This window comes from Chenopodium album, chromosome 4 (assembly GCF_948465745.1).
Source record: "Chenopodium album chromosome 4, dcCheAlbu1.1, whole genome shotgun sequence".
Taxonomy (NCBI): domain Eukaryota; kingdom Viridiplantae; phylum Streptophyta; class Magnoliopsida; order Caryophyllales; family Amaranthaceae; genus Chenopodium; species Chenopodium album.
The window spans coordinates 2679419-2702415 of record NC_137837.1 but is presented as its reverse complement, the minus strand read 5'-3'; the positions used below and the strand labels follow the sequence as shown (position 1 = coordinate 2702415).

The following is a 22997-nucleotide window of genomic DNA, read 5'->3' as shown; positions in this document are numbered from 1 at the left end:
TGTTAACAACATATATTTATGTCTAATTAACCCTTTAAAATATAAGAAATAAAAAGACTAACTTGGCAAGGATTATGTCATCTTTGTATTGATAAAAATTGCCAAAATTGTGTCCAAACCTGCTAGTGCATATCAAGGCGGTCGTTAGGTTGAGCCCAGCGAGTTGGGCTAGGCTGAACATGATCAACTATGAAAGTATGAGATAATGGTACTTGCTTACCTTTACAGGTAAAGTCAACCTAGCTTTGCAGGTCATCGCTTGAGAGTAGAGGGGGAGGTAATAAAATCCCCCTACTCTCAAGCATATGTAGTTGGTGGAATTTGTACTTATGACCTCTAAGTCAAATTGTGAGTTTTCCACTAACTCCACCAAGCATGCTTGGTTTACAATACTTGCTTACTTTACTACTTGAGGGTGAGAATTCATAACTCTACTTCGTATACTACTACTCTCAAGTATTTTACTCGTATTTCCTAAATACTAGACCACAAAATCGTGAGATTTATTGTCTAATCATGTATCAAACTTAGGAGTTGAAAATTTTGAACCACAAATCTAAATCTAAATCCGATGCAGATTCGACCCGGAGATTTAGATTTAGTCCTATCATGGGTCGACTCTGAATCGGATTTAATCCTATCATGGGTCGGATCTGTATCGGACTTTTGCCACCAATCTAAATCCCATCACATAACAATTTCAACACAAGCCCAACCCAATTTTGCCCAAAAAAATCACTCGCCAACTTCACACTTCACTATCTCTCTCTCTCTCTAATGGCACTGTGATCCCATCTTCCATCTTCTTCTTCAATGGCACCTCCCAAAAAACAATACCTAACTCTTCTTCTTCTCCTCTCTCTCTTCGCTCTCTTCATCTTCTCTCACTACTTTCTCTCTCCTCCTCCTTCTCCTTCTCTCTCAACCCCAACAACCCACTTTCTCCCTCCTCAAAAACCCTCTTCTCCCTTCACCTTCACCATCAAACTCCTAGCATACAACCGGCTCTCCTCCCTTTCTCGCTGCCTCCACTCTCTCTCCTCTGCCCACTACTATGGCGACACCGTTGATCTCCACATCTTCATTGACCACTTCCCCAATTCATCTTCCTCTGATTTGGGCCGGAATCTTGAAAATTCCCATGAAATCTTGGATTTTGTTGATGGGTTTAAGTGGGTTTTTGGGAAGAAGTTGATCCATTATAGGACTGTCAATGTGGGCTTGCAGGCCCAGTGGTTGGAAGCTTGGTGGCCTTCTCATGATGATGAGTTTGTGTTTGTTGTTGAAGATGATTTGGAGGTTTCCCCTCTTTATTATAAGTTAATTAAGGGTTTAATCTTGAATTATTACTATAATCAATCCAATTTTAGCCCTTCGATCTTTGGTGCTTCACTTCAGCGTCCAAGGTTTGTCCCAGGTACCTCCTACTTTGTTATTGATCAATTTTGTTTGATTTTTTTGGATTTGTTTGGCATTTTATTGGTACATTGTAGTGTATTTTGTGAATGAAGTAGTATGATTGGATATGTTTAACTGGTGGATATTTTGCTTATGTATAATGAAATGGTACTTGAGTTCAAATTTTGCTAATTTTTGGATTGATTCTTGTATGAAATAATGTGGATTTGTTCAAATGAATGAGAGTTGGCTACAATTGGTTTGGACATTATATGTGTTAATCAGCTGAAATATGTTCGAGCTATGAGTGGCTGATGTTTAGGTATTGGGTGTTTGGCTGTGTATATTTGAACCTCCTTAGGAGTTAGGACTGATCTTGGTGGAATTGAGAGTCTGAGACGGATATCGGGTGTTGGACTCTGAATTAGGATTACAAACTGTAGAGTGGAGGCTAGTAGTAAAGGGATTATAATGTTTAGAGACTTATTATGCCTGAATGGCTATAGTGGAATTGATGAATCCCTTCTGTATTTTTTATTGAAGCAACTGGGTTGCAGATTAAGGCGACAAATCGAGTTATTCTATTTAGTAAGAATTCAAATCAGTTGTGCTTTAGTGAAATTTTTCTCCTTTAGTGAAGCTTCAAAAGTTATCTTCGTAATGGAGATTTTATTATATATCATTGGAGCATCGATAGTAATATATTTATAGGTCTGGCACTCTTGCTCCAGGTTCTTAGAAGTTGTTGCATCAAAGGATGTCAGTTTGTTGATCTGCTTCATTATTATTTGTCAGCGAGAGAAAATAAGCTTCTTTGAGGGATTAAGAATGGTGTTTATTCTTTGTTTTCCTGCATTGTAGAAATAGACCTAGAGGTTTTGTTTTGGGCTCCCTAGGTTGAGTGGCAGAACCTCTGCCGTATTGTGGTGATGGTGGCTGTTTGATTTATTAGAAAAAGAAGCAATTTTTTTAAGCAAGAAGAAAGTGAAATTGGCAGCTTCAAAGGTTGGTAGATTGTATATTAGGGATGTTTTACTCCATTGAAATGAAATAATTATGCACTCATACTACTACTACTACTACTACTTTGGAATCCCGGAAAAAATGTCTCATTTCCTAATCACATTTCTTAATTTGGTAATGGGTATGGTTAGATTTCATAGATTGTCACTGCTTAAAGTAAATGATGGGGAGATGATATAAATGACCTGACTATTATGCAAGTTGTTTCATTAACTGATTACGAGGTATTGAGACAATGTGATAACTTATTTCGGATGTAGAGAGTAGTAGATAAGGGGTAGGATTATTGTGGGGAAGATGGTCTGCTTGCAATATTGTTTACATAGTGTGTCCTGGAACTAGCTGGAAGTCACAGTCGATGGATTACTGTTACTGATTTGTTTAGGGGTTATTGATGACTTGCGTTCAGGAATCTTAGCGACACTGAGAAGTTAAACAAGAAGGATTGTTGATGCATGCTGCCATATATACAGAGTGCAAATAGTTCTTTAGTGGTTGTGAATTAAATTTATTTGTATAATCTACAGATATCACATATCATAGAAGTGGCTGGCCTGGTACTCGAATACTTCCAATTTCATCTAATTACTTCAAGGAATCGCATTGATGTTTTTTGGTGCCAACTTCATGCATGGAAGTCTACTCCTTTTATCATTATACATAGTTCCTAACTTTCTCAATGAAATTCATTAGAGGCTGGTCCTTTATACACACTTCTTGCTCCATGCGATCTTGGTGATAGAACATTATCTGTGTATTCTCTTGTTTTTGTTAGCGTAAATTGATCATGGATAAGAGTGTGAATACATTGTTGCCTTGTTGGTGTCCAAGCCTCTTTTACCCTGTTACCATCAGTAGTCTCATATCATTACTTCATGCACTGTTTATTATATTCAGGTAAGCATGGGAACAAAATAAAGTTGGACAGTGAAACCAGGTTCTTCCTTTACCCGTTGGTCGGAACCTGGGGTCAGCTTCTCTTTCCAAGACCCTGGAAGGAGTTCCGCCTTTGGTATGATGACCATAAGGCCAAAGGCATCAAGCCTGTTCTTGATGGAATGGTATTTGACTCTCCATCAGTCCCTTGATCCACCTTGTTCTTTATCCTAAGGGACCATTGAATTCATGCCATTGTAACATTGATCTGAAGTCAACTTTATCTGTTTATATGCAGGTGACAACAGGTTGGTACAAAAAATTGGGTGAGAAAATATGGACCCCATGGTTCATTAAATTCATTCATTCACGTGGCTACTTCAACATCTACACAAATTTTCTTTATGAAAGGGCTCTCAGCGTCTCTCACAGAGATCCTGGTGTTAACTATGGGAAGACAGCCGGGCCAGATTCACAACTGTTGGATGAAAGTTCCCATGATATCAATCTTCTGGACATGCAATCTTTGAGTGATCTACAATGGTATGATTTCTGCTTCAGAAGAGTACTTCCTGGAAGAGTTGCAAAGAAACTCAGTGAAGTTAGCCAAATTCTTCACACCATGGAGAAACAAAAACCTGTCTTGTTGGTCAGCATGTTGAAATCTTCAGAGACAATTGTAAAGAATTTGATATGCCATTTTGTAAGGCTTAATATTCAGAACTACATTTTTATGGTCCCAAACTCTGAATCAGTCTTGCTGCATGATCTGCCAAGAAGGGGGCATCCTGTGATTGTTACAGAGGATGTATTTGACAGCATCACAAGAAGTAAGAAATCTAGTTCTATATTGATCAAGGAGACAGTGGTAAAAGCTTATGTGATCAAAAAATGTTTGGAAGCTGGGTTTGATAATTGGGTTATTGCTTCCAACATGCTTCCACTCATCAGTAACCCACCATTCGATTTCACTGACAGCAGCTTCTATGTTGGTAAGGATTCAAGACTCTTGGTTGTCAGGAGCTCATCATCTTCTCGGGAAGTTTGGGATGAAAGATTTGTGCAGAAATTTGCTGCTACTGTGGAGACGCTGATTAGACAAGAATCATTACTAAAAGAGAATGGGAATTTTGTTGATATTGTAGAAAACTTTGCAGAAAATCATGTCCTTAGATTTAAGAGTGTTGATGACGTAAACTATAGTTTGAAACTTGAGAGAGTCCATGGAAATCAATCGCTTTCAACAAATACAAAGGTGATATCATGGTCACCTGAGATGGACATAGATTCAGTGCATAAACATCTTGAAGAATTGGGATTGTGGATCATTGACAGTGACTCTTCTTGCAAAGCTGTGGTCTGTCACCAATCTTGACATGATCACATACAACTCTTTCTTTCCTCCCTTTTTCTGGTCAATTTTAATCTCTTAGCATAGTGTAGGCATATTGTTTTCTGTATGTAATTTTGTATGTTGATTACATATTCTTCTTGGTTTACTCTGGTTGTATACAAAATGTCAAAATCAGCTTAGGTTGCCTCTGTCCCAGTGTCGGGCCATATTTTGTTGATGTCTTGAGGATCATCTTGTAAAATTGAGTTAAAATATCATGAGTATCTATGAGATTATTCTTCAAAAATCTTTACATCTTGATAAATCATCAATATCATCTTGTTCGACATTCTATTTTGTGTATAATCAAGAAGTATCGCATGATACATTCACCTGCAGATGACAAATAAGGCTATCAAATGAACCTGATCCTAGCCTATCTTACGTATTTTGTCAAGTCTTGTACACATGCATTACAACTATTTTCTCTATCTAAAATTAGTTGTCACATTGTTCTAACCTTTGGTAAACAACCTGATTGATTTGACAAAAACATATCCTTTGTAATGGTCCTACACCCTTCCCATCACTTTAAGGGCATTGTTAAAATACTCATAAATAAACTATTACGGAGTACTATTTTATGGAAAGTGACAACTTTTTCTGAACATTCTAGAATATTTCTCATGTGACTTTATGAAAAGTTTGATCACAATTCCCCTACTAAAAAAGCACGAACTTGATCACGATTCTGAACCCAGCTATATGCAGGATCTTTCTTGACCCCCCTTGATAACATGAGTTCCCTCACCCTTGTTGCCTCATCCCACCTTCCTGCTTCTGCAAGCATATTTGAGAGAAGCACATAGTACCCAGAATGATCAGGTTTTAGCACAAAGAGATGCTCAGTTGCCCATTTTGCTAACTCTATATCCCCATGGATTCGGCTAGCCCCTAGTAAAGCTCCCCAAATATTGGCATCTGGTTCAAATGGAAGTTCTCTGATAACCTCCACGGCTTCTTCCATTAGTCCTGCTCGGCCCAGAAGGTCAATCATGCAAGTGTAGTGCATATTTTTTGGTGTAATGCCTTTAGCCTTCATCTCTTCAAAGTATTTCTTCCCCTCATTAACGAGTCCTCCATGACTGCAAGCTGATAGAACAGCTATAAATGAAATAGAATCATGCTTCACAGTATCTTCCCTCATAGCTTCAAAAAGAGAGACTGCTGTCTCAAACTTTCCAAGCATTCCGTACCCTAAAATCATTGTGTTCCAAGAGGCAGCATCTTTTTTGTGAGCCTGCTCAAAGATATTCTGAGCTATCCCAATCTTTCCACACTTCATATAAAGATCCAATAGTGAATTGGTGATAAAATGGTGTGTGTGAAACAACCGTCTTATGATAAAAGCGTGAATCTCCTTCCCCGACTTCAGTGCTGCAGAATTTGCACAAGCTGAAATAGCACCTACAAAGGAAATTGTATCCCGCTTCATACCCATGGATCCCATCTCTTCAAACAAACTCAAAGACTTCAAGCATTCGGTAGTTTGTGAATAACCTACTATCAGTGTGTTATATGATATTTGATCCCTAGTGGAGATATCAAATACACTCTGCGCAAGGTCAACAAAACCACACTTGGCATACATGTCTATCAACCCATTGGAAAGAAAATTATCGGGAGCAACTCCCTTCCGAAGGCAATTGGCATGTATTTCTTTGCCTGAGGGAAGTGCACCTATTCGAGCACAAGCTGGTAAAATGTTTGTGAAGGTTACATCATTCGGAGTTTCACCAAAAGCCTGCATTCGTCTCACAAGTTCTAATGCAGCTAACTCATGGTTATTTTGAGCAAAATTAGCAACCATAGCATTCCATGTGACAACATTTTTCACTTTCATCCTTTCAAATACGCTAGAAGCCTTAGTGGAATCCCCTGCCTTTGCATACATGTCAATCAACGAATTTGAGATGAAGAGATCAGAATCAAAACCCATTCTAATAATAAGTCCATGAACCTCTTTTCCTGCATCAAAATACTCCAATTCTACAAGAACTGGCAGCAAACTCGACAATGTAACACCGCTTGGCTTCTCCTTTGAGTTAATCATCAGCCTAAACATATACAAAGCATCACTATAGCACCTAGCATGAGCAAAACTTGTAATAATGGTATTCCAAGACACACCATTCTTCTCAACAATTTCATCAAAAACTTGTCGAGAACTATCTGATTCTCCACACTTCCCATAACCATCAACCAGCGCATTGCCAACTCTCACTTGACAAATCAACCCGACCTTAACCACATAGCCATGTATCACCCTCGGAACCACCTCGTCCTTAAGCGCAGCACACGCCGGCAAAACACTCACAACACTAACCGCATTTGGCAAAAACCCAGACCATATCTTCATCTCCAAAAACACCTCAACAGCTTCCTTAGACCACCCATTATCAGAAAACACTCCAATCATACTATTCCACGAAACAACATCTTTCTCAGGCATTTCATCAAACACATTCTGTGCATCCCTCAAATCACAACAACTACTATAAAAAATCAAAAGGGTATTACCCACATACACAAGCTTATCAAATCCAACCTTAATCGAAAACCCATGAATCTCTCTACCCTTCTGACTCTCACAATGATCAGCACAAGCCTTGATTACAGAAGGAAAGGTATGATCATCAGGCCTAATTCCAATTCGAATCATATAATTATAAACATGAAAAACATCATAAACCCTAGCAATGGAATACCCTCGCAAAAGGGTATTCCACAAGAAGGGAGTTTTACAGTAAAACACAGAATTTTCGAAGAGAAATTTGCAGGAAACAGGGTTACCAAATTTGGCATAGTTAAGGATGAGAGAAGCACAGAGAGAGACGCTTGAAGGGAGAAAGCCGAAGACGTGAGCGAGGGCGTGGGATTGCTTGGTTTGATGAAGGGATTGCAGAGAAGAAAGGAGAGGGAGGAAATCAATGGAGTTTGGAGAGAGAAAATGGGTTTGTGATGGTTGAAGAGCTTTAATGGCGGATGTTGAGAAGAGAGAGAAAGAGAGTGGTTTGGGGTTGAAGAAAGGGGAGATTACAGGGAGGAAACGAGCATGATTGAACATAGAAGATGGTGACTGAGGTGAGATTTTGTGGTAGATGGTTTTGGAGGGAAACAGAGTTACTGAAACGAATTTTGCATACTACGGAGTAATAAAATGAAGGCAAATAGCAAATAGCAAATAGCAAATAGCAAATAGCAAATAGAATGGCGCTAGGCCGGGCCAGTTCAAAATATGGCACGACAAAACACGCTAGAAGTGCTATAATTATTTACATGTGTCCTAGACATGTAAGCACAATTGCACAAGCTACACAACACGGTTCAACACAAATGGCACTTAAGGTTTCTTGTGATTTGTTGAAATGAACTGAATTGATTAGAGCTGAAGTGAATTGTTTATGAGATAAGAAAATTATGATATGAGTTGAATTGAACTGAAATTAAGCTGAAGAGAACATACCCTTCAACTTGAGTCGTCTGCATAGGCTAACCTTTTGAAAATTTAGGCTCAACATCTATCTTGTGGTTCGGGTAGGACAAAATTAACCTAAAAGCATGGGCTTGACCTACAAGGGCTGCTATCATATTTAATGGAGATGGATTGGATGTATGCCTTGTCCAATAAGATTCAAATCTGCCAAGCTTTTGAAAATTTAAACAGGTCTGAATCAACTTCAAAGCACATAAGCTAGACATAAGGCAAATCATGAACATGACCCACAACCATCTTTAATGACAATTGATTGAATACATTTCTTGTCAAGATCCAAATCTTGACCTAAACAGTTTTTTGGAGATATGCTCAATTTTTTTTTACACGACCCGCAACCATTTTTAATGGCAATTGATTAGATGTATGCCTTCTCCAGTAAGATTCAAGATTATATTTCTATAATAATATAGAGGTTTTTAATCTAGTCTCGATTATTTTCAATACAATGACAGCAAGGAACGATTTAAATTAAAATTATATACAGTATGTTACTAGCTTTTAAGTAAAAAATAAATATGGAATGAGCCAAATAATTATACATAGTAGTATTAAATTTGCATGTGATCCTTATCAAAATGATGCCCTCCAACTATATATGATCATGTGATACATTGTTACTGCAATTAGTTAATTTTTATAAATCTGAATCTAAGAACAATCACATGCATGTTATCACCAACATCCATTTTATTTAAATTTTTGCTTGCCATATTCTTTTGAATCATGTAAAGTGAGAGAGTAAAGAGATGAGTACTCGTAATAATTACCCTACTTTGCGTAAGTTGGATCAACATGGGATTGGCTAAAAGCCATATTTGATGTCCCACCTTAATAGGGACCTTCTTGTTCTTGGCTTCTAAGGCTTGAATGTATCCCTTAATGGGTGAATATTTATGTACCTATAATTGTATGATGCCTTGATTACTCTCATTGATTTTGAAGCAATAACAACTGACATTATAATTAAAAATTCGTTTCGGCCTCATCAGTCATGATACCCGTCGTACTGATATGTCATCTTAACTCTGGATCATTTAATAATCAATTGTTAGTTGTTGGATATTAGTTAATTTGTTTTACGTAATTGATGTATCGTAGAATTAGCTTTTTGTGTTGCTTATCGAGTTGTCATACTCATCTGTTAGTAGGTTTGATTTGGTAGGTATGTTATTAGTGATCAATTTTTACATTTACTTGATGACTCATTTGTTCTTTTGTCATTATGAATTGAGAAATAACCATCCCTTTAACCAATTACAATACTATTAATCAACCCTTTTTTATTTCATTATAAGACTACATTAATTAGAAAACCAATCATAAAGAATAATCAATAGTCTTAAAGATTATAAAGTACTTTCTATCATACAACATAATATAACTTTAGATTGAATAGCTTGTTTACTTCCTCTATTAGTGATTTATACATTCAATAAACATTAATTTACATATTTAAACTACTACGCTAATTATATATTTATATACTTACAGTAGCTAGAACAAGCGATGAAAACAACTACAAATTTATAGTAGATTAGAGGGTTACGTTAACTCTTACTCTCTTGAATAATGAAAGTTTTACCTTATTCCTTACTTTATACTCCATATTCATAAATAATACGATAAATAAATAATTCTCCTAAGATTGGAGTTCATCTAAAAGACAGTGACCTTATACATCCTTATTGATACAATAAATAATACAGTAGTGACTTGAAAACGATACTTGACCTATAAGTTGAGCAAGCATAATGAGTATGCTTTAAAGAATGGGAAAAAAGATAAATCGGATTTAAGATTTGGGAAAACTGCCGGAAGAAATGGACTAAAGAGAGTGAAGACTAAAGATGGTAGTACTACTACTTGTAAGCTGGCATGTCACATGGAACAACGTTGCTATGTCATGTGACTTCTTTTCTAACCTTTTTTTGTCCCCTTTCCCACTCCTTAAGATACTATACCATTGCTCTCTACTCTTTAGTCTAGTATAAAAATTGTTCCACCAAAAAGCAAACAATAAACAATACTACTCTCTTCGTCCACTTCTGTTTGTTTTGTAGGAGATCAGTTTACCTTTTTATTTTTAACCATTTAGTTGGATTGAGACGTGGTATTAAATTTTCAATCCAAAACGTGAATTTTACCGAAAATCACTTTACTCGTTTTAAATTGATCGAATCCAAACAACTCAACTAAATGATTCTAATTGGCAGGAGGATCGATACTTACTTGACTCGGCCTGATTTGAATTCAAAATCAGTCCAGGCGATCTGAAAATGTCTCAATTTGAAATGATATAATCAAAACTAAATCAAACAACCCAATTGTCACCTTGTATAATTTTCCTAAACTTTTCGTATAAAAATTAATGTGTCACTTGAAAAAAAAAAAAAAAGAACAATAACAAAAAGGGGAATGGGGCAAACTGAAAAAGACAAGGTGAGTGATAATAATAACAATCTAAAAGATGTGAAGGATGACCACATTTGCCACAGAAACAAGCAAACTCTTCCATGAGCATCAATGGAAATTTCCTATGGTGCCCTTCCAGGGAGCTAGCTTAAGATATCACAATTGTGGACCATGTATATAAATATTAGGTGGAGCATTAGACAATTTCATTGTAGTTAATTAATTCGTACCCAATTGACCACAATTATTGTCGAGATATGGGTAAAAGGTTCTTTGCTATAATAGTACATTTTCTATTAAGGACTTGTAGAGTAGTATCGTACTACACTCAAGTCATCACTCTACGTCTCTACTATCCAAGTGTGTTCAGCGTTCACTGGTAAATAGTGATGCGCGTGACATATATGTACTTTTGCCCTTGGTGAAGTTTTGCATTTTCACTACAAAATTAATCACAGTTTTTTTCCCTCTCTAGTTAATATCCTATCATCTGTTGTGAATGTGAGAGAAAGAGAGTGATTTTATCAGCTGAAAGGGCGTGAAAGTTGGATGAATACAATTCTATAACGATTTAGGGTATGTTCTCTTACGTTGAAATTCAGTTCGGTTCAGTTCAGTTCAGCTCAACTCTTAATTTCCTTCTCTTATAAAATATTCATTTCAGCTCAGTTCAGTTCAGTTCAGTTCAGCTCAATTCAGTTCAATTCAGTTCAACTCAACTAAGTTCAGTCAATGAGAACAATCCCTTATTGTATCTAGTTATCATTTGATATGTCAAAGAAAAATTTTGTGTGCACATACATGCATTTGTCAAAATAGGCGAGCATTCATGTGTCTCATTATTGATCTCAAATCATCACCTCGTTCCCCCCATTTGATCATGTTTTATACCATATGGTTATATCATCTATAGTGTACAGTCGGAAAAAAATGACGTTATATTAGATATTTCAGAGGATGACCATGTCACTTAAATCTTAATAAAATATAATGGAAACTATGGATAGATTGTATTGACATAAGAATTAACCTATTATCTCTTCACATGCATACGAGGAAGATGTTACATGATGTCCATAGCTTGCTGTTAGTAGATCAACTCAACAAAAAAACTTAAGCTGATAGTTAACTCCTAAGAATATGTTTTTTTTATAATCTATCACGCCCCATCGCTCGAGAGAGCGCGTTGGGCTTGAATTGCATATGAGTACGAGTCTTCCTCATACCATGCACTCTATATTCCACCATACCCATAGCTGTCGTGTTTCATGTAAAGTTGTATACGAAGTATAAAAGTTTAATTGAGAATGTTTTTTTAATGGGACATGAGCAACAATTGGGCATTGGCGATATGAATTCGATTAATTTTAGTGTTAAAATAATACATATAAACACTATATTCACTCTAGAAATGTTTGAAAATGCTACTCTAATCATGAAGAGAGAAATAAATGGAGAAAATTTAATAACTTGACATATTAATTACTCTTATCAATGTAGCTTTGTGATGAGTTACCAAATAACCTCATAGTCAATGTATCATTAATTCATCATGTGTTTAAGTCTTGAAAAAAAAAATGTTATATGTACAACAACAATTATATTGATATGCCAACAACACTTTGATATAATTAATATTTCGAACGATGTCATTTGGTGTTTTGTCAACCGGAAATAGTATAGCTCCATATTATTAGCGCGTAGCTTTTAATTCGGTGCAACATTTATTTATAAATCACAAGATAAAATATATTTTACCTCGTGCCATTATAACTAATTGACATCATTATCACCACGTGTTAATTTTTGTGTAAAGATTTTGAACAACTACAAAAACCCCAATAACATGAAAAACGGTAAGGCAACCAAATGTGCATGCAGTAGACAAACACATGTGAGTCATAGTCATTTAACTTGTGATTAAATCATACAAATTTAATGACATATGCTCTAAGAAGCATAATTTACCGTGCTTGTGTTTGTGTTTTACATATGATTGATGGTCTATTCCCTCCAGCTTAATTTCAGTTCAGTTTAATTCCTAGCTTTCTTCACTCATAAACAATTCAGTTAAGCTCAGTTGAGTTTAGTTCAATTAAGCTCAATTCAGTATAGTAAAGTAAATCAGAATCAAGCCGGATTCTTATTTTGTTTTCATATAAGTGATTATTTTGAATATAATTTGCAAATTTTCTTTTTCAACACACTATCTTATGATTTTTGAAATTTTCACAAGACCGAACATCAATTTTCTCAAATCTTGACAGCTACGCTCGAATAAGCAAGATCTTTCAAATGTGTTACTAAAAATATCAAAAATTAAATACGAAGTACTATAAAAAATTAAAAATACATTAACAATTGTTGAAAACCCATGAAAAATTCAAAAAAATTACAGATAATCGTGAAAAAGGCCGGTTGGCCCGGTTCACTTCCTCACTAACAATATTGCACGATTGTAGGGTGCCGATTAAATAACCTGGGTCCCACAATCATCCAACATCACATCAGCGGGAAAATCCCAGTGGGTATTTTCGTAATTTCACTCTCAAATTTTTAATTTTTGAATTAATCTCCAGTACACCGTGGACCCCACATTCGTATTATAAAAATCAAACTTCCCACCTCACATCAAATCCTGACCGTCCAACACAAACAATCTGACGGCATCCAACGGCGCTTCACAAAAAAGGAGGGAAAAATCTCTGACCGTCAGATCTATCAGTTACTCCAAATCTCTCTTCTTTCAAAAATTTAATTAAAAATAAAAATTTAAATTAAATTTCATTTTTTAAAAAATTTTATTTTCTCTCTCTTCTTCTTCTTTCTCTTATTTAGCCATATATCTAGGGTTCTTCCTCTGCTTCACTCCTCACTTCTCTCTCTCTAAAATTTTTATCTCTCTAGAATTTTCTCTCTCATCACTCTCGCATTTTCTGCGTCAATCGTTGGCGACATTCTCTGTAAGTTTTTTCTACTTCGATGTTTGAATTTTTTCGTTGTTTGTTTGAATTTCTGTATTTTAGTTGGAATTTGAAATGATTTTGTTTCATTTGATTGTTCATAGTTGCTCGAAATTGCTTGCATTTTGTTTGAATTTCTGCCGTATTTTTCTTCGATTTGTGTTGAGCTTGAACATCGAAAGTTGTAATTAATTTGTTCGTTAATTTGTTTCTTCAAATGGCTCGCATTTGGTTCAAATCTGTTTATATTTTGATTATTGTCGAGTTTAATCGTCAGATCTATTTGTAGATAAGGTTCGATGGTAGTATTTGTTTGTATTATGAGATTATAGTCATTTGGATGAATTATTGTTGAATCGGATGAGAGAAATGACACTTGCGACCTTCCGATCAAGTAGATCGACCTTTTAATGGCGGATTTTGTAGGTAGTTTGAGCATGATATTAATTAATTATGTCGATTTATGTGGAAAATTATAATTAAATAATTGATTTGGTGAGCTATATCCTACACTTGTTATTTTGAATATTTTAGGTTTTTATATTAGATATCTGGGATTGAAGATATGTGTATCTATGCCTGTTCATTTTTTATTGTTTGATTAATTTGAGAAAGAGAACTTTATAAATGTCGGTTCCGAATCGATTGCAATTTGCCGAGGTTTTGTATTCCATAAGTCCTGATGTAGTTGTTACATTATTAGGTATACTTCTTAGTGATGTTTGCTGAATGTGATTTACTTGTTATTGCAGTTCAAAGATGAGGGAAATCCTTCACATTCAAGGAGGACAATGTGGAAACCAAATTGGATCTAAGTTCTGGGAAGTTGTTTGTGCCGAACATGGCATTGACCCAACCGGAAAATACACCGGAACTTCTGATCTTCAGCTCGAGAGGGTCAATGTTTACTACAATGAGGCCTCTTGTGGACGATTTGTACCTCGTGCAGTGCTCATGGATTTGGAGCCTGGTACCATGGACAGTGTGAGGACTGGTCCTTACGGTCAGATCTTTCGCCCTGATAACTTCGTGTTCGGTCAGTCTGGTGCTGGAAACAACTGGGCCAAAGGACACTACACTGAGGGTGCTGAGCTTATTGATTCAGTTCTTGACGTTGTGAGGAAGGAGGCTGAGAATTGTGACTGCCTTCAAGGTATAAAGCTTGTCCATTATGTGTGGTTATGTTATGAATTGCTCCAGAATAGTTAATTTTTGTTTATGCATTGGTAACTATGAAATATGGTAAAATAGCCTTGCTCATTTTCTTGCTGTTATTCTTGTAGGTTTCCAAGTTTGCCACTCGCTCGGAGGTGGAACTGGTTCTGGAATGGGTACATTGCTTATCTCCAAGATCAGGGAAGAGTACCCTGACCGAATGATGCTTACTTTCTCAGTGTTCCCATCACCTAAGGTTTCTGATACAGTGGTTGAGCCCTACAATGCTACCCTTTCAGTCCATCAGCTTGTTGAGAATGCTGATGAGTGTATGGTACTTGATAACGAGGCTCTTTATGACATTTGCTTCAGGACTCTCAAGCTTACAACTCCTAGCTGTAAGTGTACTTGAATCTATTTTTTGTTGGATAAGACATTTCACTGTTGACTAGTTAATTATATTATCTCACTAGTTTATCTTTTTTGCATGATGCATTCCTAGTTGAGTTTCTATTCTTTAAACTTTTTAAAGGGAATGTGATTGAATGATCGGGTGCAAACTTTTGTTTACCATTAAAATTAATCATAGGATTTTTGCATTTTTTCAAGTATGGTGAATTGGAAATCATTTTGAAATATGGAAAATGTGATCAAAATTTTAGCCCTTGCAAAGTATAGAAGAATATTGAAACTTTGATAGGTTGGCAATACTTGAATCAAATTTTGAATGTTTTTGAAGTTTGGCCTTTACAAACTGCCTTTTTGGATCAGCTTATGAGTTCTGTCCTTTTATACACCTTTTAAGAAAATTATTTCCATTTCAAAGATAATTGTTGATAAAATTCCATTTTGCTCTAGTTATAACCTGGGGTTGTGTTATTGAGCTGCTCCATTACTTTAACTACTTGGGATGTACAATGGTCAATTCATAAATACGAGTGCTGACAGATATTTTTGCTTACAGTTGGTGATCTCAATCATTTGATCTCTGCTACCATGAGTGGTGTGACCTGCTGCCTGAGGTTCCCTGGTCAATTGAACTCTGACCTCCGCAAACTTGCTGTGAATCTCATTCCCTTCCCTCGTCTTCACTTCTTCATGGTTGGATTTGCCCCACTCACCTCTCGTGGGTCTCAGCAATACCGTGCATTGACCGTCCCTGAGCTCACCCAGCAAATGTGGGATTCAAAGAACATGATGTGTGCCGCCGACCCCCGTCATGGCCGTTACCTCACTGCTTCAGCAATGTTCAGGGGTAAGATGAGCACCAAGGAAGTTGATGAACAGATGATCAACGTCCAAAACAAGAACTCTTCTTACTTTGTTGAATGGATCCCCAACAATGTGAAGTCTAGTGTTTGTGACATTCCTCCCATTGGTCTCTCCATGGCTTCTACTTTCATTGGTAACTCCACTTCAATCCAAGAGATGTTTAGGCGTGTGAGCGAGCAGTTTACTGCTATGTTCAGGAGAAAGGCTTTCTTGCATTGGTACACTGGAGAGGGTATGGATGAGATGGAATTCACTGAGGCTGAGAGCAACATGAATGATCTTGTGTCAGAATACCAGCAGTACCAGGACGCCACTGCTGATGAGGATCTCGAGTATGACGAAGAGGAGGAAGAGGACTACCAGGTGTAGAGAGGAATTTTGCGAGCTTCTCAGTGATTTTTACAATCCTGAGGTTTGTGGTTCTGGCAGAGCTTGACTTCAATGCCGTTACTGCAAGTTGGAAAAAGCCCTGTTTTCCCCTTCCCTATTAGTTATAATATTAGCAGTTTAATTAGTAGTTTGGAGATATACTCAAATCTATTCTATTGCCGAAGTTATACTTGGATTTAGAGCTGTTTGTTAGGCTCAGTGCATTTTAAATGGCATGGATATAGTTGTGTGATAAGTGATGTGCATTTTTATCATCGATTAGGACAGTTGTTTTCTGGCTGTTGTATCGAGATTCAAATTTGAGGCAGTCGTTTGTAGTTTATGACCTATTTTGCAGTATTATTGCTGTTAAGAAGAGTATACAAGACTCATGTAGCGTATATGGAGTAAGCTCTCTTTTTTACTGCTGCTATCATCTTGTCTAGCCTGAACCGAGAACCTAAACCCTGATCCAGCCCTGTAATGTAGAGTTCGGGTTTTATTCACGGGGCTAACATGTGGTGGTGTACAAACATAAATCATCTCAACACGTATCTGCACATGGCCGATTGTTGTATATGTCCTTGCATAGAGCTGCATCTGCACATGGCCTATATGAAGTACTTCGTACTCTATGAAACCTTTGTTTTGAGGTGTGAACCCCAATGTGTTCCGTAGTTATTTCCTTAATCATGTGTCATGTCCAATTGCAGTAACATTATTCCTGTAATTACTACCATCATCACCATTTATGATGCTATCACTGTAATTGTTGAACCCAAAGTCACCCCCTGTTGAAGGACACCAATGTTAGCTGCTGTGAAACAGTGAATCGGCCTGCATCAGTGGTCTGGTCGTTTCTGGTCTCATCTTCATAACCGTGCATTGTTATGGCCGGAACTGTCCACTGCTCATTGGCAATGTCTTTTGTAGGTCATTTTGGACGATGAATGTCATTGAGGCGTCTCATTCTCCCCAATCACAGCTTTTGGGGGTAAGATTGTCATGGCTTTTCTCTGGAGCGCGTAAGAAATTAAGTGTAATAATTTCCTTAAATACGAAGGTCTTATAAATTACATAGTAGTACTATATATAGCATATGCAGTGAAATTATTACTAGTGAATAATTGTTACTCGTAGTGAATAATTGTTTGGATAATGGATGCAATAAGGTTGGTAAGTTGAAAGTTTTCAGTGAAGTAACGAGAAAATTGTGGAAGACGAAAAAGAAAAAAAGGAAGAGGTAAGAATGCACGTGTATTGGGGGAGTAAAAGCATGCATCTAGTGACCCCAAATCACATTATAAAGTTCATTATTCTATACCACTAGCAGTACTAACCTCACTTCCAATCTACCACCGTCCACCGACGTTTTTTTGTTATTTTAATGAAATATTTTATTTTACGGTGTAGAGAGATAGAAAGCCGTTAACGATAAAAATGTAATATGTAGAGCTGACAATCCCTGACACGATAACACGAAGGAATTCGGCACGACACGAATGTGAAGTTAGCGAGAGAAAACACGACACAAAATCAACCTAAACACGACCCATTTAGGTAAAGTGATCAAATTATGTAATTATCATACGTTTTACATAGTTTTTGATAGGTTATATGAACAACACGAATGTGACACGATACGGCCTTTTGCCAACTCTAGTGCGTAGATTATAATGGTGAAGACTGTCATTCAACAAAATTAACTAAGTGAGTTAATGTCTTGTATATTAATAGATAAAGTTTATCTTATGAGTTAAAGGATAAAATACTCCAATGATTAGGCTTCCTAGTTTAGGGCTCAACACCCAAAGCTCGACTTTATTTTTACATTTTTTATGATCCCAACCGAGTATCTAGTGAAGATCGAACCCGAGGTTTACTAAAATTTGTTAGGGTAGCTACCATTGCATCATGAATAATTAAAAACAAAAGAATATCTATAGGCTGTTCACATGAGCAAGATGCTCTTCAAAACTTGATCTTCAATGATTGGGTTTAGCTACCTGATCCCACCATAAGACGTAATATTGGTTAATACATCTCTGTTGCCAGCTTTTCTATTAAAAACGCATACATCCATGTTCTCCAATCACCAAATCACTAGCTTATGCTAAAAATACATAATTGTCCCACGCAACTCGACAACTTATCACACTATATTACAAATGAGATAAGTCCCTACTCTCTTACATTGTATGTTAGCTAATATTTCAATGGTACTAGACCCACTTCACAAAATAAATATATTTATTTTGGAGTTTTTTATATGATAAATAGGATTTGCTATTGTTTCGGGTGAAAACAATGGGGCCTTGCCGAAGGCCCGCTGAAGTGGTGAAGACTGGATTCGGTCCAAGGGATGTTAGACCGAAGGTTTCCTGCACAACAAACACACGTAAACTAGCCTCGGGGGTGTTGCCGAGGAAGGCCCCTCCGATGCTAAAGTCAGTACAATGTGTAGAGAGAGAAAGCTATGCAAGAGAATTAATTGCTTGAGGCTTTGTGTGTCGTATACAAATGAATGAATTGAAGGCTTTTATACCTTAGCACATATGGAGAATGTGGGCCGTGGCCCAATTGACATGTCTGGTGGACTGACCTTGACTTTAGCACAATTGGAGAGTTGAACCTGGACCTTGGGCTTTTAATTGGATCATTTAATGACTAGGCCCAATTGGACTAAATTGGATCCAAACAACTTGCCCCCCAGACCCGATTTGGAAGGATGACGGGTCGGGTCTGATTAATCAGAAAAGGAGGGAAGTAAATGATTTAATTAATCCAAGAAATTTGGATTTAAACCGTAATTAATGAGATAACAACGGTTAGGTGAATGATTGTGGAAGTTGGACGGATAATGGGCGGTTTAATCGTGAGGTCGTGTGTTTAACGGTTACTTAGTGGAGTATTTAAGAGAAATTAAAGCGCAGACTCCCAGAATTCCCATTCTTGGAGATATAATCAGAGGCGCGTCATCCCTCCTCACTTCTTCACCAACACAAACCCAGAACTCTCGAGAGAAAACCCAAGAACCCGCATCAAAGCTTCGCAAATTCCCCGAGCATTGAGCTTAGAAACTGAGATTCGTCACTACCAATTCGTAAATCGGCAACTTTCGCTTCAGATTAAGGTAATTCCCTTTGATTTTAGTTTTTATTTTTCTTCAAATTCGAACTCTTTTTCCTCTTTTTCGACTTTTTTTTTTTCTTCGAAACTCATCAATGGCGAGGGAAGTTAGAGGTAGGGCCCGTGCTCCAAGAAGAGCAAGGCCGATTCCCGATCCTAGGAACAGGACGGGGACCTGGAATGGACAGAGAGCAGAATCTGACCCTGCTGAAGGGATTAGGGCAACTCCCATTTCTTCGGCTCCTCCTCAGGGGGCGGAGGGGCCGAGCGTTTCTGGGCGAGATGATGAAGTTCCCGCCGTCCTTTGGGATATCCTTCCTGGGTTTTCAGAGTGGGAGGATGCTGAAGTGGCTTCGGCCATGGTAAAGAACCGCCCCTACTCATGGTGGGTAGAGAATGCCGAACAGTATCGGTTTGCCGAGAAGATTGAGTTGCATTACGGCATCCTCGAAGCTGATGGGTATTGGTGCCGAATGCCCGTGGCATCCGATAGAATCCATCGTCCACCCCCGGGGTATGTGGGGGTATATACAAGACAACTTCAGTATGGGCTGAGGTTCCCTTTAGACGTATTCGTCCGAGACTTGCTGATCCATTATAACATTTCTCTATGTCAGCTAACTCCCATCAGCATCCGAAGGGTGATGACATACTTGTGGGTCTGCAAGTTCTTCAGGTATGTGCCGAACCTGCACTGCTTCAGAAAGCTCCATCGGCTAGTGCCAAATATTCAAAGTGGGCACGGACATCACAGCTCTGGGTGGTACCGGATTGAGTCTCGGCCCCAGTATCTGACCATGTGGCCGAATGACTCTTCAGACAAAGACTGGAGAGGTCAATGGATCTGGGTTAGGGCGCCCACAAATCCGGACCACCCTTGCGTCTTCAGTGCCCCCAGGTATCTTGCCGAGCCTGATCCCGAGATGGGAAGCTTGGGTCCCTCCGAAGGTGACGGTTCGGATCCGAACCTTAATCAGCAGAACATCTTTGGCAAGCGGCCGAACCCGGGGGGCAGCGGTCGGATGCAGCATATCCCGGAGACTTGGCTCCCCGATACGCATTATGTCTTCCAAGAGAACATGTTAGCAGCTGTCGGCCTCAGCCGAAAGTTTAGGGATGGTAAGTTTCTTTGGCTGGGGCCGAGGCCTTTTAATTATATCTTTTCCTCTGCTTTTACTTCGTACTTCTCTGCTGTGCCGACCTAGCTGAATTAATCTTTTCCCTCTTCTTCTTCCAGAGCGGGACGAGACCAACGTCGGCATTAACTACGATCGTCTCGGCGTCAACCGAGAACGTGTCGTAACTGCTCGGGCTCCTTCTATCACTGAATCGAAGCATAGGGAAGTCCATCTAGACTCTACCCATTTCCAAATTGAGGCTGTTGCTCTATATCAGAAGCAGAAGCCTTGGTGGAAGAAAAGGGATCCCTTGTTTCAGCTGTTAGACGAAGAAGCTGAAGCTGCCCGTACAGCCGAAGAGGTTGCACGGGTTATTGAAGCTTGCGAAGGAGGAGTGGGGTCTTCCAGAGCTGCTGAAGAAGAAGCTGCAGCTAGGGCAGCTGAAGAAGACGAGGCTTTGCTGAAGACTTCGGTGAGTTCTTTAGACCTAGCTTTTCAGCTTTGCTGTTGCTTCTTTTTTTTTTTTTTTTTTTTTTTTTTTTTTTTTTTTTTTGCTGTTACTCATACCCTTCGTCCCTCCTTGTCTTTTACAGTCCGAGGAGAGTAATAGACAGAGAGAGGGTAAAGCCCCTGCTCGTCCCGAAGACCAGATACAAGAAGAGTCTGAAGACTCAGACATGGACGAGCAGCCACTTCAAAAAAGGCGACGAAGGATGGCCATCATCGGCCCTCATGACTTTCAAAGGAGGCCGATGACCATCGGCATCGAAATAAGGGAACCTGAGGAAGGCGGTGGATCGCCGAGGGTTCCCCGGCCGCCGGCTCAATCACCTCCGAGGACCCCTCCGCCACCTCCCGAGATGGAGGTGGATCAGAAAACTCCCGATCCTAAGGGAGGGGTTCAAGAGGAAGCTCAAGAGTGTGCTGCTGAGCACAGAGATGAGAATGTTGTGATGCCCAATGCTGAGGGTTTCACAGCCGATATTGCAAGAGAGGTTGAGGCTTTCGTCCTCACACCTGATGAAGAAGCGGATGTCATAGTAATTGACTCTGCTGAGAAGAAGGGGGATGCTGAGCCATCTAAGACTCAAGAAGCTCCATCGTCATCCTTCCCTTCCTTCCAGACGCTGCAGTCTGGAGAAATGGGTTTCTCGGCCCCCCGAATGCCAATCCCAGATCATATATGGGACCTCATATGGGGTAAGAACCGAGAAGGTGCTGCAGCCTACTTCGGCAATTTTGCTGGCATGTCCGAAGTAGATAGGGCGAGGATCTGGTCGCTGAAGGCCACTGCTGGGTGACAGGATAAAGTCGTATCCCCTAATCAAAAATAATTACCTAATTCACTAACTAAAGTAGATAGGGAAGTAGGGTCGATCTCCACAGGGAAACAAGTCTTTTTACTCCTAATTAAATATTATAATCTAAATTATTTAAGTGACCAATATTAAAAGTTGAATATGAAACTAAACTAAAAAGAGTAAGAAAAGGGAGAAAATAATATATAAAAGGATCTAGGGTATAGGTTCACCAATAAATAATATTCTGGGGCAAAATAGGGTAATCAATCATTGACATTGCACAAATAACATGATTAACAGGCTCTCGCAATTTATTAACCAACATAGACCTAACAGGCTCTCGCAATTTACTAGATCTAAGTTCTTATTGAAAATAGCCTTTAATATCAAATTAACATCTGCTCGATTCATCAATTTAATATCGCTATACTTTTACAAGCCGCAATTGTAAAACATTAAAACAATCCAATAAGAAATCATCGTGCAATACCAACAATCAATAATAGTCAATCATCAATACATCAATTAATCAGATTGTAAAGGGCTCTCGCTACTTATTACAATCACACAATTAACTTATCGGTATTAAATCTCATCTCTCGAATCTTGACTTAACCATTTATAAATTAACTTGCCTATTGAAACTAGACCTAAACATTAATTCTCATCTCTCGATTCTTGAATCAATATTGTCAAACTCATGCATAAAAGATAGGCCTAATCTAGTCACAGAGCATTAAATCAATCAATAGGAAATTAATCTAGCATTAATAATCAACAACAATAATTTACCCCTTCATATCATTTATTAGATCCCCATGAACCCTAGAAATTAAACTACTCACACATTATTAAATATAGACTAAGCAAAGCAATAAAATAAATCATGATCAAAGGAATAAAATAAATAACTAAGATTAAGGGAAGAGAAATCGTCACCAAAGTAAATCTGGAATTAATCAAAGAAATAAGAACAAAAGTTTAGAGAGTGATTAAGAGAGAGAAAACTAAGTAGAGAGAGAAAGTCTAGGAGAAAGGATTAAGAGAAGAAGAAGAAGAAGATCCCCAAAAATCGTATTACGGAGGAGT

At 38.1% G+C, this 22997-nt stretch overlaps 3 protein-coding genes across 3 annotated transcripts; 2 read left to right on the top strand and 1 right to left on the bottom strand.

Moving 5' to 3' along the window:
• Nucleotides 1–739: 739 nt before the first annotated feature.
• Nucleotides 740–4923, top strand: LOC145626311 (uncharacterized). Its single transcript, XM_081678738.1, has 3 exons — nt 740–1417; nt 3319–3482; nt 3596–4923. The coding sequence occupies exons 1-3, from the start codon at nt 814–816 to the stop codon at nt 4670–4672; spliced, it is 1845 nt and encodes a 614-aa protein (XP_081534864.1). The 5' UTR covers nt 740–813; the 3' UTR covers nt 4673–4923.
• Nucleotides 4924–5088: 165 nt separating this feature from the next.
• Nucleotides 5089–7841, bottom strand: LOC145626310 (pentatricopeptide repeat-containing protein At5g27110-like). The gene has a single exon (XM_081678737.1). It carries the CDS (start codon nt 7755–7757, stop codon nt 5340–5342), a length of 2418 nt encoding a protein of 805 aa, XP_081534863.1. The 5' UTR covers nt 7758–7841; the 3' UTR covers nt 5089–5339.
• Nucleotides 7842–13406: 5565 nt separating this feature from the next.
• LOC145628519 (tubulin beta-5 chain-like) lies at nt 13407–16736 on the top strand. The gene is made up of 4 exons (XM_081680836.1): nt 13407–13564; nt 14317–14717; nt 14848–15117; nt 15684–16736. The coding sequence occupies exons 2-4, from the start codon at nt 14324–14326 to the stop codon at nt 16358–16360; spliced, it is 1341 nt and encodes a 446-aa protein (XP_081536962.1). The 5' UTR covers nt 13407–13564; nt 14317–14323; the 3' UTR covers nt 16361–16736.
• Nucleotides 16737–22997: the final 6261 nt, after the last annotated feature.